General features: G+C 53.9%; 1 protein-coding gene across 1 annotated transcript; it reads left to right on the top strand.

The window, feature by feature from the left end:
- The first annotated feature begins 766 nt into the window (after positions 1-766).
- GOLGA7B (golgin A7 family member B) lies at positions 767-12,526 on the top strand. The gene is made up of 5 exons (XM_082673359.1): positions 767-846; positions 7,195-7,320; positions 10,961-11,113; positions 11,200-11,301; positions 12,394-12,526. The coding sequence occupies exons 1-5, from the start codon at positions 835-837 to the stop codon at positions 12,493-12,495; spliced, it is 495 nt and encodes a 164-aa protein (XP_082529485.1). The 5' UTR covers positions 767-834; the 3' UTR covers positions 12,496-12,526.
- Positions 12,527-16,511: the final 3,985 nt, after the last annotated feature.

Here is a 16,511-nt window from a genome sequence, read left to right on the forward strand (position 1 = left end):
AAGGCAGTGAAAAGGAGAGAGGGGAGAGGAGGGAACGTCCATGCAAGCCTCGAGAGGGGGCCACAAAGAAACAGAAGAGAAAGAAGAGGAAAAAAACGCAGACGAGGCAGCCTGGGCCACGATGGGGGAGGGGTTGGGAAGAAGGGCGTTGGAAAGGTAAAGAGCCCGCACCTAGGGGCCTGCGAACGAGTCGAGGACCCTCAGCCCTGGCAGGCTAGAGTGTCTTGCCCCAGAACGGTCCTGCCTCTCTCTCCTCCGAGTCTGCAAGTCCCTGGAGGCCTCGGTAGCGAGCGCCCAGGTCCTGGCTCTCTTACTAGGGGGAGGGGCAGGCAGGAGAGGCGGGGCCTCCGGGCCGGGCAGGAGCGGAGCTTCTGGCTGCGGGCGGGGCTCCTCTCCGGCGGGCGGGCGCCGGAGTCCGGGGCCGCCGCTTCTCCCACCCGATCTGCCGAGGCGCCTGGCCCCTCCTCCCCGCCACCCCCCACCCCCCGCCGCCCCCACGCCCGCCGCCCCTGTTAAAGATAAACCGGGACGCTGCCTGCAGGAGCAGCGGCAACCAGCGATCGGGCCCGGAAGAGCCTCGGCTGAGGCTTCGCCTCTCCGGCACGGCGACCTTATCAGCACCGCGGAGAGCACAGTGACCGTCTCCAGGACCTAGGCGCCCGCCCGCCCAGCAGCCCACGGGCGCACGGGTCTGCGGCGTCCGCATCAGCACCGTGGACAGCGCCCCGGGCCCCGTCTCTTTGCCGCCAGCCCACCTGCTCCCCGAGTCAGCACGGCGGACAACCCCCCTCGACGGGCCCCGCAGCTGCTCGGAGCTGTCAGCGCCCCCGGAACATGGCCACTGAGGTAGGGAGCGAGCACCGGCCCGCAGGCAGTGCCCGGCTGCTGTGGGAAGAGATCCCAGCTAGGGGCGGGGAAGGAAGACGGAGGGGGGGGGGTAGGATGGGATGGGGTGGTTTCCCGGATCGGGTCCGGAGGGAAGGCGTGGGGGAGGGGCGAAGTGGCCGGGGGGGAAGAGAGGGGCTCCTCACTGGAGCTCATTTCACCCCTGGCGTGTCAATCTTCCCCATCGGAGTCCCGAAGCTGTCCGCACCACTTGTTGGCACTAGTGCCAGGTTTGCTCCCGGGGCCTCAGCTGGGGTTTCCCCTTCCCATGGACTGAAAGTCCTGAAACCACTTCCCTAGAGGCTTGGAGACGAGCCTGAGCCAGTTTTAGGGGAGAGAAGGCGGCTGGCTGCTGTTGCTACGTGGTGCAGCCATCCAGCTTCTGAGCCCAAAAGCCTGGCTAAGAGATGACAGACCTGCCTTCACATCTGCATTTCCTCCCCGGGGGCAGGGGGACAGGAGGGGACAAAGAACCCTCAGGTCAAAACCCCAAATGGTTGGTTTTAATGAGCTGCCTGCACCAGTTCAATTTTGCATATTACCCTTTCTTGCTTCTTCACCCCTTTTGAGTTTCCTGTACCAGAAGACCGCATTTCCCTTGTGTCCGATGGGAGGAGCTGCCTTCTTCAGGGTGTGCCTATACCTGTGTCACCTTCAAGGGACTTGAAAGCTGAACCAGGGACCTATTGACTGAGGGCAGGATCTATGTGCATTGCTTAAGAGATCAGGAATTACCTCCTCTACCCCCTCATTTCACAAGGGAAATGGAGCTCTTAATATTCCCACTTCTTAAGTGGTAAAGCTAATACCTGAAGGGGAGGACCTATTTAACACTCACACAGCGTGTCAGCAGCAGAGCTGAAAGTTTCTTCTTTGGATTTTGGAGTGGAACCCAGGACACCAGATTTCCCCAGTTCTAATGTTGACTTTTTTTGTGGTGTTTCCCCATTTCCAACCCAGCTGGAACACAAGCCAGGGGGACAGCAAGGGCTTTTGAATGATCCTATGCAGTGCCTCTGGGCACCCTGCTGAGCAGCGTGACATCAGTACCAAGTGTTACTGTTGTTATTCTGCTGTCGTCGCCACCACAGAACGAGGTGCGGTTGCTTGGCATCACTCGGCTTTCTGACAAGGCACAGGGTTAGCTAGGGGAGCTCGTCCCTCAGGACCCTGTGAGGGGACAAGCCCTGCACAGACCCATGGAGCTTGGTTTCTAGGGTGGAGGAAGGCAGAGTGCTCAGAAAGTGCCAGAGATACTGAGAAGAGGAGGAAGAACAAAGGAGAAATGGCCAAGGAGCTGGTCATGTTCCAGACAGGGCTGGCAGACTGCAGCAGAGAGGCTGCTGGTGTTGGACAGGAAGGGGAGACTTCAGCCACGTGGGGACAGTTGGGCCAGCAGTGTGGGCAGAAAAGGTGGCCACATCTGTGATGAGGCCCATTTGTCCCGGCACATCTCCCTCTCAGGTCTGCTATGGTTCACAGATTCTAACCAGCAGGCTTACATCTCTAGGTCGAGGCAGTGTTTCCTGGAGGCTGCTGTTAGCCTGCTGTTAGCTCTGCTCATAATGCTTCTGTGAATATAGCATTTTCCTGTATACAAAGCACTATCACATGAGTGATCTCCTTTGAGCCTTAGAGCAACCCTGTGAAGTAGGCGAGGATAGTGTCATTATCCCCAATTAACAGATGAGACAACTGAGGCTCAGAAGCTTGCCTAATCCCTGTGAAGGAGCCAAGGAAGGCATCATTCTCCCATTTTACAGATGATGCAACCGGAGTGCCGAGACTTATCCAAGGAAATATGGCTAGAAAGTGGCAGGGCCAGGACTAGAACTTGAGTCTTCTGCCTCCCTGGCCAGTGCTTTGTTTGCTGCATCCAGGTGTATCCAATTAGCCAACTGTGTTGCCCAGTAGAGAGTAGAGGACTAGGGGTCCTGACATAAGACTCTGATGGGGGAAGGATGCAAAGGAGTTCTGGAAGGGCTGGAGTATGGGGACGCAGGTACCCTGACTGGCCTGGCTGGTTCAGCTTGAGGGCAGAGGGATGGAGGAGTGCCCACAGGGTTGAGGGGCTGAGGACAAATATTGCCCATTTCCCAATTTGGCCTTGGGTGGACTCTGATGGCAGCACAGAGGGAGGAAGCCTTAGCTCTGCCAAGGCACAGGACGTTCACATTATCTGGGCTGCAGAGCGAGTCATTTTCCCCAGGCTGTTTTTGCTGTTAGGACTGTGTTAAGATTACCAGGAAAAACCTGTTGGGAGAAGTAAAACCTCATGCCAAGCTCCTGTGGCCATTCTCTTAGGATTTTGAACGGGAGGTCCTCAGCTCCAGCAGAAAGTGTTTTGAGAGGAGGAGAGGGGAGAGAGGGAGGGAAGAAGAGACAGAGGGAGAGAATTGAGAAAGATTGGATATTCCTGGATGGAAGGCATGGAAACTGGATATTTTCTACTCCCTAATTTCTGTTTAGGAGTTAGCATTCGGGGAGGGGTGTGTGTGAGGACCTCAGAGGAGGGATGAAGCCTCCTGAGCCATACACTGACCTCATTTGGAAAACTGTAATGAGCCCATTTCCTGCGTGACGAACCTCTGCGAATGTGTGTCATGGGAGCAGGGTCTGCCCTGGAAACCAGTCCAGATGGCCGAGGACAACTGGGAAATGCTTGGCTGGGAGGGGCTTGTCCAAGTGGTGGAGTTTGGCCCCTCAGAGATTTTTACATGCACCCAAGTAGCGTTAGCCAAGAAAGGCATTGGAGGTTTGAGCTCTGAGGCATGAAATTAACCAGCAGCAGACAAGGCGCTGGGCTGGGGCTCTGGTGCAGCCTGAGGAGGAGGCCCTGCGCCTGGGTTTCCATCCTGAGCCCGGCTCGGCTGCCTGTGACTCAGGATCCTCACTCCCCCTCCACTCCCCAGCCAGGGAGGATGGTGTCGGCTCATCAGCTGAACCTTGTGATTCTTGAGTTGAGTCTCAAACACATCCTCTGGCATTCACTGGTTTTTAACGAGCCTGGAGATGTGGGCCAGATGGGACCTCCTGTTTGTCTTGGTCCGACCTGCCTGGGGGTGCTCATCTGCCCTCCAGTGCTTGCTGCTCGCCGCCTCTGCCAAGGTGACTCTGTCAAGTGTACAGACCCCAAATGTGAGACCTGGGATGCCCACTCTCCTGGCAGCCTCCTTTTCCCTGCCATGCAGTTCAAAAATTGGTGTCAGCAGATCTCACCACTGATTTTCTCTTTCTTCCTCATGCAGGGCCTCTTGGTCCTGTCCTGACTCAGCTGCCAGCAGCTGGGGGATGGTGATGGGAGAGAGGGGAGGGTTGAGGAAGGTGAGAAGTAAGAGGCAGGAGACCCTGCCTTGTCTTAGATCCTACTAACTACAGATGCGTTAGAATCTTAGAGTCTGTGTGCTCTAAGTAGATCTGGGAAACTAGGGCTCTGGCGTACAAAGTGTGCCTGATACCATCCTCTAGCACCTCCTCGAGACCCCACAGACACTCTCCAGGGAGGGAAGAAGATCCCTAGTCATCCAGAGCCAGGACAGTGTTCTAAGGCTCAGAATATTGTTGGGTTTGGAAAGCGTGTTGACCCCTCCCACTCTGGCTACTTGGGAACACATTGATAAAAGCCAGAAGGAAATGGGACTGTACTCTGTCAGGTAGCCCCCTAAAACCTTAATGGTGCAATAAAATAGAGGTTTATTTCCTGCTCAGTAAAGTCCCAGCCCGGCATTCCTGATCAGTAGGTGGCTCTCCTCTAGGCAGTGATCCAGGCACCCAGGCTCTCTTCATCTTGTGGTTCCACTGTCTTCAACACATGGCTCTCTTGGTTTCTGTGGGAGGGGAGAAAAATCACAGAGGAGTGGTGGTCTTTATGAGCCAAGCCTATACGTGACATTCATCACTTCCATTCGCATTCCGTTCAGTCATACGGCCACACCTAACTGAAAGGGAGGCTGGGAATTAATCTAGCTGTGTGACCAAGAGGAAGAAGTGGCTGTAGTCAACAGCTAGGCAGTCACTAGAGACGTATACCTTCATGGCAGCACACAGTATGTGTGCGTCAGTCACAGACAAAGGAGGGTATTGGAGGGGAAGAAGCTGAGCCCGTTTCAGAATGGCTGAAGCACTGTTCTTTCCTTTTCTTTCCATTCTCACCATTATTTTTCTTAAGTTAGACCCACTTTAATTTTCCCCTGGACTACTACAAAGATAGTCATCCCTCCACCTGGCCCCCTACCCCAGTCATGCCCACTTCCCAGGCACCACTCACGAAGCTACCAGAAAGATCCTTCTGGGGCTAGGGCAGTCCATCCTCAAGATTGACAGGCTCATGTAGGTTGGTTTAGAAGCTCGGAGGAAGGTCACAGCCCCTTCCTTTTCCTTTGAAAATACAACTGTATGAAACCTTAACCAGACAGAGCAGACACACTAATGAATAACATTTTTATATTACCAAAGCATTTTTTATTTTTCAAAGCTAACATAGGCTCCTACTAAATGTCAAGGGGACTCCTTCAATTAAAACCTTGATTAGGGGAATCAAGGACTATAGGAGCCCTTATACAGTATTTCATCCAATTACAATACTTTAGGGTCACACTCTTACACAGAGCAAAATTCACTGGGATTTAGGAAAGTCTTGTTAGCACCATCCCGGGACCTTGATCCACCTGTCATCTGATCCTACTACCACACTGAAAACCTTTCTCTCTTTACTTATTCTTCCCCCAGCTCTTAAGCAATTTAAGTATCTTCTATCTTAAACCCTCCGCTCCAGTAGGAACTTGTCAAGCTCTTTGTGATCTAACCCTTGCCTTCTCTACACTCTCATCATCTACTGCTCTTATCTGCTCTGCAAACCAACCTCAGTCTTGCTGAAATCTGCCTCCAGTCATTGGAGTAGACCTTGTTCTCTGTTGTCTCCGTTAACTTTGCACAAGCTCCTCCCTCTGGGTTGCCTTTTCTTCCCTCCCTCACCCCCCTCCCCGCCCCCCCCCCCCACCGCTGTAGCTCCTTTATGACTCCACACAGACTTCAGGGAGCCTTTTCTGAGTAAGCGTTTCTGGGGGAGATGCTACTTCTCCGCAGCATTTATCAGTCTGATTCATTGTGTATTTACTTGTCTTCCTCCCTGGAGCTCACAGACTGTCTTTTGCTCAGCATCCCCAGAGCCTGGCAATAGTAGGGACTCAATAAATGAAAGCTGAGTGACTGAACGGATTCACCTTAATTACACAGGATGAACTGGCTGTGTTCACTCTGCCTTTGGGGCTTGGGCTCCACGTGGTTCCAGTGTCTGGAATATTTCACCCAGTGGGAAGCTTGTCTCAAATGCGGGTGATGGAGGCTGGAAGTGGAAGAAAGAGGCCCAGTTCTTCCGTGGAATTGAGCCCACTTCTCTGAAATGCTAGAGCCTGTGTCAATGTCAAGTTTGCAGGTGTGGACAAGGGACAGAAGTCACCCCACTCCTTCCTACAAGGGCAGGAGATTTCTTCATTTTCTGGCCTCAGCCCACTTTATCCACAATTTTCTCTGGGAAATTTGGATGTATGTGGGCCCCTTCTTTCCTGTGATGAGACGTGCTGGACGTGGAAACAATCTGTGGTGTCTCTGACTTAAGCCATAACCTGGCCTGAACCCATCTCCCTCTGAGTTCATGGGCGCATCACATCTTCCTTTGCCCCACAAGCTCCCCTCCCCCAACCCTGTCAGCTCTACTAGGCGGGATGGGTCCGAGGCATCAGTCTTGTCCAGTGCTGGGGTCCCCAAGCCACAGCCTGACAAGCTGTGAACATTTGATACTTGCTGAATGAATGAAAGAGTGAAAGACCCCACCATGCATGTGTGTGTGTGTGTGTGTGTGTGTGTGTGTGTGAGAGAGAGAGAGAGACAGAGAGAGAGAGAGAGAGAGACAGAGAGAGACAGAGAGAGACAGAGAGAAAGAAAGAGAGAGAGAGAGAGAGAGAGAGAGAGAATCTGGGCTAGCCACCAGGAAGTGTTTTCCTCTCGTTAAAGTTTGTTCCTGGCTCTGTTGGTGGTTCCAGAACCTCTCGCTTTGGCTCAGCTTTGGCTCTGCTTCAGGCTTTTTCTAGATCTTTCTGGGATAGCTAGAGGCATCTTCTGGAGTAAACTCAACAAGCCTGCTTCCCGCAACCTTCCTTGAACATTTGTGGGGTAGACAAGTTGTCCTGCGTTGCTGGGAACTTTCCTGACTTTAGCAATGAAAGGCCCACACCCCAGTAAACCCCTCAGTCTTGGACAAACCTAGAAGGATGATCACCTTGAGTGCGTGTCTCCTGAACGTCTCCCCAGGTCCACAATCTGCAGGAGCTCCGGCGAAGTGCCTCGCTGGCCACCAAGGTCTTTATCCAGAGAGACTACAGCGATGGGACCATCTGTCAGTTCCAGACCAAATTCCCCCCAGAGCTGGACAGCCGGGTAAGGATGTCTTTTGCTAAAGTTGGATCATAGACTATGATGGAACTGAGGGGCTTATTAGAATACGTATATTTTTCCAAGAAAAAAAGTAGTATAGGAAACAACTTGCTCAGCCACTTCAGGTGGAAGAACTAAATAATGTCCTTAACACTGTCTTGCTGTCACCTTCTAGAAAGTTAGAGCTGAAACACCTCAGAGATTTTCTAGTTCAGTGGCTCTCAGATTTCAGAGAATCACCTAGAGAGCTTGTCAAACAAATGCAAATTCCTGGGTCTTATTGGAATTTGCTTATTGGATGATACTAGCTGTCATCAGAGATGCTGACTCAGTTGCAGGACTGGGTTCAGGAATCTCTTTTTAGAAACACTTCTTAACCCCAGCTGCACATTAGAATTTCCTGGGGAGCTTAAAAAAATCCCAACGCCCAGCCCGCACCCAAGATCAATTAAATCAGAGTGTCTGGGACTGGGGCCCAGGCATCAGCATTGCTTTAAATTTCCCTGGGTGGTTCCACTGTGCGTCCGGGGCTGAGTATCTTAATTTTTAATGAGGAATCCCCAGGTGCTGTGGAACTGGGTGATTCACAGATCCCACTTTGAGAATCTCTGGTCTCCTAGTACAGTGATTCTCATGCTGGGCTGCCCGTTAGAATCACCTGGGAGCTTTTGAGAAAACCTGGCAGGGCGTCAGCTTGGGTAGAATAGGACGGTGGTAGTCTTTGCTGCTTGGAACCACCCTCTCGCTTCTCAGACCATTTGAATCAGAATCTCCTGGAGGCGAGACCTGAGTATGCCTATGTTTCAAAAGCTGCTCAGGTGATTTTAGTGTGTACCACAATCGAGAACAGCTAAGCCCTTGAACCAAAACAGGCAACGTCAACGTCCCCTGGAAACACAGAATCTCAGGCTCCACCCTGGATCTACTGACTCAGAATTTGCATTTTAACCAGATCCTGAAGTTATTCATATGTGCATAAATGTTTGGGAAGCATTGCATTAGTTCATCCTCTCATTTAAGAGAGGAAACTCAGGGCCAGGAAGAGGAAGTGACTGACTGAGGGCCGAAAGGGCCTTGGCGTCCGACTCTGCTTTTTCACAGGACTCCTGTTTCCTTGGTGGGTATAGATAAAACTGGGTGCCTGGGTGATCAGAGTCTTGGCAGGGAAAGCTTAGAGACCTGGAGGAAGGGCTGGAGGGTGCTTTTCCCTCCTTCTCCCCACCTCGGACGGAGGGGAGAGCCTGACGCGCCATCACAGGGTCTGCTGGTGGCATCAGAGGCTGTCAAGCAAGGACTCTGCCCACAGCCTCCCGCTCCAACTCAGCTACTTGGTTGTTTCATGGACCACTGGCCCCTTGCAAGGCATCAGCTTCTTCTGCTGAGTTTTGCTCCTGGTCCTGGGTGTATGTAGCCCTCACCCCAGGCCCCCTTAGAACTGGCCTGGGGTTGGGGGAGGGCAGAAGAAGGACCATGACCTTTCATTCAGCAGCCCAGGCAGATTTGAATGAGTTTGGGAGGGTGGGGCAGGGGTGGCCTTTGCTGATCTGACCCCTAAACAACTTTTGGGGAGCCATGTAGATCTCCTCATCTTAGCATGCCTGTCCTTTGGTGCGGGGGTGATCCCTGAGATACAGCAGCAGGGCTTGGGTCCCAGACAGGATGGACATAATTTTCTTTATATGTTCACTCCAGATCTTTATAGAAGTAGTGGCTGGGAACCCCAAAGCTTCTGACTATTTGGGGGGAGAGCTTTTGTTCTAGACAGGAATGGGAGGTCCCTAATCTTATGTGATGGGCAGTTCTGGTCCTGTGGGGGTGAGGGGGTGCTTAAAGAATGTAAAAAATGGGATGAGAGACACTCTGATACCTACTGAGTTTGGAGCATGACCTTCCACTCCAGGCTCCAGTGGAGGGCTGCATGGTGAAGGGCACAGACTCGGGTCAGAGCTGTGTAAACTTGCCCAAGTTCATGCAGCATTCAGCAAGTATTTACTAGGCACCTGCAATGTATTGGGCACTGGAGATGTAGGAGTGAACACATGGACCTTATTTTCTATTAGAGGATACAAAAAAATTTAAAAAGCAACAAGGAAATATGTAGGTGGTAACAAATACTGGAAATAAAAGAGAGAAGGTCAGGTACAAAGGGGGAGCTGGGCAGAGGACGTGGGGTGCTGTCAGATAAGGCGAGATCTAAGCGGAAGTAAGGGAAGAGCCAGGGCAGGGGGTGTCTGGGGAAAAGTACTGCAGCTGAGGACACAGGCCCAAAGGACCTGTGGCATTTTCAGGAAGCAGTGGGCAGTCGGTGTGGCTGGAGTCAAGAGAACAGGAGATGGGATCAGAGGAGTTGCAGGGCCGGGCCCTGGAGGGCCTCACAGGCATGTAAGGACTCCTTGGATTTTACTTGGAGAGAGATGGGGAGACTTGGGAAGCTCTTGATCAGAGTTATGACATGATCTGACTTTAACAGTCTCCCTTGGCAGGGCTGGGGGCAGGGAGACCACTTAAAGAGGTCAGAGATGATGGTGGTCTGGACCACAGAGCAGAGCTTCCGTCAGGCTTCCCCTGTAAAATGGGGGTGGGAGTCGTACTTCTCTGATAGGATTGTTATGAGGGTTAAATGAAGGAATACATAAACAGTGCCTGGCACAGAGAACGTGCCTAATGGATATTAGCTATTACGGTCATGGATGCAGGCAGGATAGCTTCTCAGTTGTCCAAATGCATGGGGCTGTCCTGTTCTGGGTAACCTGTTGTTTTCTTTTTTAAGTAATTAATTAATTAATTTTTGGCTGCGTTGGGTCTTTGTTGATCCGTGTGGGCTTTCTCTAGTTGCAGCGAGTGGGGGCTACTCTTCGTTGTGGTGCCTGGGCTTCTCATTGTGGTGGCTTCTCTTGTTGCGGAGCATGGGCTCTAGGTGCGAGGGCTTCAGTAGTTCTGGCACATGGGCTCAGTAGTTGTGGCTTGCGGGTTCTAGAGCGCAGGCTCAGTAGTTGTGGCTCATGGCCTCAGTTGCTCCGTGGCATGTGGGATCTTCCCAGACCAGGGCTCGAACCCGTGTCGCCTGCATTGGCAGGCGGATTCTCAACCACTGCACCAAGAGGGACGTCCCCTGGGTGACCTCTTAACTGGGAGGAAGTGCCTCCTCCTGGGAAGACACTCCTGAGGTCTTACCCAATCCGTCTCATGCTCTCCAAACGTGGAGAGCCCCTACTAATCAGGTCCTGAGCCCTCTCACAGCCATCACAATGGTGTGTGTGTGTGTGTGTGTGTGTGTGTGTGTGTGTGTGGCAAAGTCACTGGAATTCCTGCTTGATCCGCTGCAGAAAATGTTCACATCTTGGATTTCATGGGAATTTTCAGTTTCCAAGGGAGGTCAAGTAGTCATTCTTACTCCCATTTTACAGATGTGGAAACTGAGGCGAGAGTGGTTAAGTCATCAGTCCAAGGTCACACAGCTAGCTGATGGCCAAGTCTGGACTGGACCCCAGGTCTCCTGACTCCCTGTGTGGCGCTCCATGCGCTCCTGCAGCCTCGCTGGTCTTCCCTGTGTGCCGCCAACCCCAACGCTGGTGCGGGCCCACCACTGCCACCTCCAGGGAGGCTGACCTGGGCCTGGCTCCCTGTCCCTCTCTCCCTCCAGATCGAGCGGCAGCTCTTTGAGGAGACTGTGAAGACCCTCAACAGCTTCTACGCAGAGGCGGAGAAGATTGGGGGCAGCTCCTACCTCGAGGGCTGCCTGGCCTGTGCCACGGCCTACTTCATCTTCCTCTGCATGGAGACCCACTATGAGAAGGTGGTTCCTTCCCCCACAGCCCCGCATCCCTTCCCCCAGGGCTCCTGTGCTCCACCCTCATCCTCAACCGGTCCCTGTCCTTGCAGGTCCTCAAGAAGATCTCCCGATACATCCAGGAGCAAAATGAGAAGGTCTTTGCCCCCCGAGGTCTCCTGCTCACAGACCCCGTGGAGCGTGGGATGAGGGTTGTATCCTTTCCAGCTGTTCCGTGCGAGGGCACAGAGCTGCCGGCCAGTGGGCCCCTGGTGAGGCTGCTGGGAGATGGGACCACATTTGGGGCCTCTGTTCAGGGAGTTCCTAGGGTTCCCCACACCCCTGGTCATCGGCCCCTGCCTCCACCCCAAGTTAGTGCTGTTTGTGCATTTTAGGCTTCGCTTTTATTGAGCTGCATTTAATCAGTGCTTAATACATGCCAGATATCATAGTAAGTGCTGTGAAAATATGAATCCATGTACTTCTCATAAGACCCCTATAAAGTGGCTAACTCTTCTTATTGCCTTTGTAGCTGACCCTGGCTCAGGGCCGCCCAGCTGGTGACCGCCAGAGCCAGGATCTGAGCTCAGGCCCACTCGTCAATGCTCTCGCATGTAACCCTCATTGAAGCCCGTTCAATGAGCAGGTCCTGTTGTTGCCCTTTCGCAGATGAGAAGAGTGAGGTCTCGGTGGGAGGCTGGCGTTCCAGAGGGTTATAGGTCTGCTCACTCCACCTGGTCAAGGTGTACCTACATCCTGTCCCCCAGTCAGCAGCAGAGGGTAGAATTGTTTAAAAATAACTTTTACTGGAAAACTGACAGGAAAAGAGTAAAGAAAATGCAAATCCCAGAATCTCATGCTTACAAAGCCCAGGGCCAGCCTCTTCTCGTCTTTGCGACTTTACTATGTGCAGGCATTGCGCATTACTTGTTTTATTTCATTTAATCCTTGCAGTAACCCCAAGATTCTATTATTATCCCCACTTTACAGATGAGATGGGTGAGCTGAGATCTGAACGTAGGACACCCAAGTCCTCACACTTCCTGTGCAGTACCACCCCCTCTTGGGCACATCCCCAGCCTGGGACACAGCGATTAGACGCACTAGAATGCAAGCTCCTGGTCTTGGCTATGGGCAGGAGCATCTGAGCTGAGTGAGTGCAGGTGCGAGGAGGGGCTCGGGTCTGGCTCCCCGGGCCTCTGAGTCCTTCCTGTCTGGGAACCAGCACCAGCTCTGCCTCCCGCTTCCCTGCTGGCCTCCATCAGCCAGTTCCTGTCCGCTTGCATCCCTCCTTAACGCCGCCCCAGATCGAGATCTCCATCTACGAGGACCGGTGCAGCAGTGGCAGCTCCAGCAGTGGCAGTAGCAGTGGCAGCGGCAGCAGCAGCGGCGGGGCGGGTGGCCGGTGACTGGCCGAGAGTCCTTGCAGGAAGGTGTACGACTGGACTGAGGGCCCTGCAGACCTGCGGCGGCTACGCTACCAGAGCACCCGCTTCTGAGTCGTTCTCTGGGCCCACCCTGCTGCCCAGGGCAGGAGGGAGGGTGACCCGCCCAGTGTTGCCTGCGGGCCATCAACGGCACCCCCTGCCCCTCGCCCCCTGGCAGGACGGTCCACTTCCTGACCTCGCTCTTACCCGACGGGGCTGGTCTGGGTCACACAGAGGCAGGTTTTCCAGGGGGAGGCTGGGGTGAGGACAACACAATTTGGACAGCCCCTCTCTTCTGCAGCTCCCCTCCCAACACCCCAGAAGAGGATCCAGGTCTGTCACGTAGAGAATTCCCATCCTGCACGATTCCTCACCCCAAATCCCGCATCCACCAGGACTCCCTCCATCAGGGCCCTGCTCCCCATGGCCGTCTCCCAGTGTCTGCTCTTTCTGATGCCACCACGGGGCCTCTGCCTGTCTGTGACCCTGCCTCCACCGAATTCAAGGTCTGGGGAGACAGGAGTGGTCAGCCTATGGGCGCTGCAGTGGGGAGCTCTTCAGCCCCCTCCTGACCTCTTCTAGACTCATGGTGTCCCTGTCCTCCACCCAGAGCCTGGAGGTCATCTTAGCCTTGCCAAGAAGCGTCCAAGTCCTGCGACTTCGCAGGCCACCAGGTGGTGGTGGTGGGGCACATGGCCTGGGGCTCTGGGAGGTCATATGGGGGTCTGGAGAAATGCCTCATGGAGAGATGTAGCCTTGGGGGTTTAACCGCCAGAACTGGAGCCAACTTCCTGAGATTAGAACCTGCACGTGTGTGAGAATGAGTGAGTGTGCACGCAGGCACATGTGTAAGTGCACATGTGAGTGCACTATGTGCGTGAATGCACCTGTGTGTACTGTGTGTGAGGGCAGGTGTGTGCATGGTGAGTGCACTTGTGTGAGTGTGTGCACACACGCGTGTGTGCATGTATGTGAGTGCACTTGTACGTTCCCCTTGGCTGCTGGGCCAATGACCCCCTCTCTGCATCCTGTCTTATCTTCGTGCGCCACGGTCTGGCTGCTTCTCTGTGTGGGTCCAGCCTGTCCCCCTGTAAATAAATGTCCTAATGTCCCTTGCCCCTTGCCTGGGCTGCCAGGTGGCTCTTCTTCCTGGCCTCTCCCCTACTTGCAAGGTTCTCCCCACCTTCTGACTGTACTGTGTACATTCTGACAAAAACGAAGTTGGGGTTCTAGGAGAACGGAGCCAACCTTCCAGGGCCTTCCGTGCCCCCCTCTCAGTCCCTCATGACAAGGCAACGGGGCCATGGACACTGCATATTCAGCCCACCCAGGCTCCGGGGCTCCCTAAGGCTGTGTAAGTGAGGCTTCTTTGGAAGGTCAAAGGAGCTGCTAACCCGCAGGGGAAAAGGCAAATTCCTTTCTTGAAAGGAAAGAGGGGTGTCCAGCCAATGAGGCCCTGGCTGCCGACACCCAGCAGCCCCATCCTGGTGCCTGAAAATGGACAAAGGAGACTGCCTGCCTCAGCCGGCAGGAGGTGCTAGAGTGGATATGAAAGACCAGCTAGCCAGGTAGCTTTCTGGAACCAAAGAGGGGTCTGGTTTTCTTTTGGATGCAGGAGCAGCGTGTAGGAAAGTTCCAGAGAGCTGGAGAGGGCAGCCCAGCCCCTGAGCCTAAGTGGGTGCCGGTCCAAGGATGCCCCGGGTGAGCTTGCAGCCCAGTGGGCTCCAGCACAGCCCCTACCCCTATACCCACCCTGGCCCACCGTATGGCTGGGGCTGACCTGTGCGTCTCATGTGGGAGGGCTGGGCGTAGGCAATGTGGTGGCCTTTTGCTTTATTATTTCTTTTTCCAATAAAAGGCCTTGCCTAGCTTGAGGCTCTGTGCTGCTTCTCTCCCCCACGGTGGTGGGAGGCCAGATCTGTGCCCCAGGACCACGGCGAGGAGGCAGGGCTGAGTGTGCTCCTGAAGAGGCAGCGCCCTGACACGGGCAGGACGGGCCCTGTCTTCTTGGAGCTTGCAGTCTAGTGGGAGGCAGACACTCTGCATCCCTAATCTGGAGGCTTTATGAGGCCCTGGGATCCTTAGGTGGGGGGAACAGGTTAGACTGAAAGCCAGGTCAAAATCAAGTCACGGGGCTTCCCTGGTGGTGCAGCGGTTGAGAGTCCGCCTGCCGATGCAGGGGACGCGGGTTCGTGCCCCAGTCCGGGAAGATCCCACATGCTGCAGAGGGGCTGGGCCCGTGAGCCATGGCCGCTGAGCCTGCGCTCCCCAATGGGAGAGGCCACAACAGTGAGAGGCCCGTGTACCGCAAAAAAAAAAAAGAATCAAGTCATGGATTAATTAGATAAATACCCATTTCTTGAGCTCATATCTGTTCGGGGTTGGATCACACAGGTCACTCAGTTCTAAAGAAAAGTATGTGGGTGTTGGAACCTAGTAGAGTTGTGTCTTAGCTTAGGCTCCGGACGCGCAGTCTCAGCGGCCATGGCTCACGGGCCCAGCTGCTCCGCGGCATGTGGGATCCTCCCGGACCGGGGCACAAACCTGTGTCCCCTGCATCGGCAGGTGGACTCTCAAACCACTGCGCCACCAGGGAAGCCCTGTGTCTTGGCTTTTATAAAAATAAATAACATTTAATGAGCACTTACTGTGTGCCAGATACTTTGCTAAAACCATGTGGCACAGATGTGGGAGGACATTTAAAGATCATCTAAGTGAGGCAGAATGGAGGCCCAGAGAGGGTGAGTGACTTGACCTAGGTCACACAGCTGGTTGATGATAGTGCCAGGTTTAGAACCAAGGTTGTCTCCTGACCCAGTGCTCACTCTGACACTTTGGGGATGACACCCTAATGGAAGTTGCCCGAGGCTGTAGGATGGCCGGGGTCACACATTCAGGTCTGTGGGACAAGAGAGGAACCCACCAGACCATGGCAACAATGGCTCCACCTCTGGGTGGGGGTCTGGGGGGGGCCCTCTCTGAACAGGACCCTGCGTTTCTTCCCTGTTTGTACTTTCTGCTTCTAAGGGGCAGCTGGACTTGCTGACTCTGCTGAAACCTGGGGTGTGGGTGGGTTGTCACAATGAAGGCTGTTCTTTAACATGCAGGTAGGTTCATTTTGTCTGTCCTGTTTGCAACATTATTATTATTAGTAATAATAAACAAACAATAGTAGCTAACATTTATTTAGCACTGACTATGTGCCAGGCACTAGGCTAAGACTCTACATAATTCATCATTCAGTCCTCACAACGACCCTCTGTGGTGTGGACTATTATTCCCACTTTACAGATGAAAAGACTGAGGCTCACAGAAGTTAAGTAACTTGCCCAAAACTATACAACTAGAAAGTGGCAGAGCTTGGCTTTGAATCCAGACAGTCTGACTCCAAACTGTGGGGAAGACGATACCAGCTTCAGAGACCCCCTCAGCCATCCTAGGGTGAGGATTTGGCAATAACCCAGGGAAGGACTTGGAGGTGTGCCTCGGCTCCAAGGGAGGTCTGGTACCTTCAAGCCCAGGGCATCACGGGAGTGTAGGTGGTTGGGCTCCTCATGGGCGTGTGGGGCCCACAGGGGCAGCTTGGTGAAGGGCAGTGAGGGGAGAAGCCGGCTGAGGCGTGGCTTCTCTGCCTGGCTTTCCTCTGCTGGCTCAGTTATGGGGGAAGTGGCAGCCACATCCCTGCAACCTCCTTGCCAGCCAGAGACAGGCCCCATCAGGCCTCAGGAGCAGAGGAACCCTCAGGCAGCTCTGGGCTGCTGCTCCCCCATCACTGTCCCCTGACTCCGCTTTCTGGCTTCCTTTGGCCAAAGGCAGGGGTGTGTGTGAAAACCACAGGGTTTACAGAAGCTCATGGTGCCACCGAGTGGTGGCATCTTGCACTGCACCCCCAAATCAAAACAGATCGGGCCAGAGCATCTCAGCGGCTGGGAAAATTCTCCGCGACCCCCAAACAAGCAGCTGCTCCCACCTGCAAGGACTTTTCTGTGACTTCCAGA

Source organism: Grampus griseus (assembly GCF_964374135.1).
Source record: "Grampus griseus genome assembly, chromosome: 16".
NCBI classification, from domain to species: Eukaryota; Metazoa; Chordata; class Mammalia; order Artiodactyla; family Delphinidae; genus Grampus; species Grampus griseus.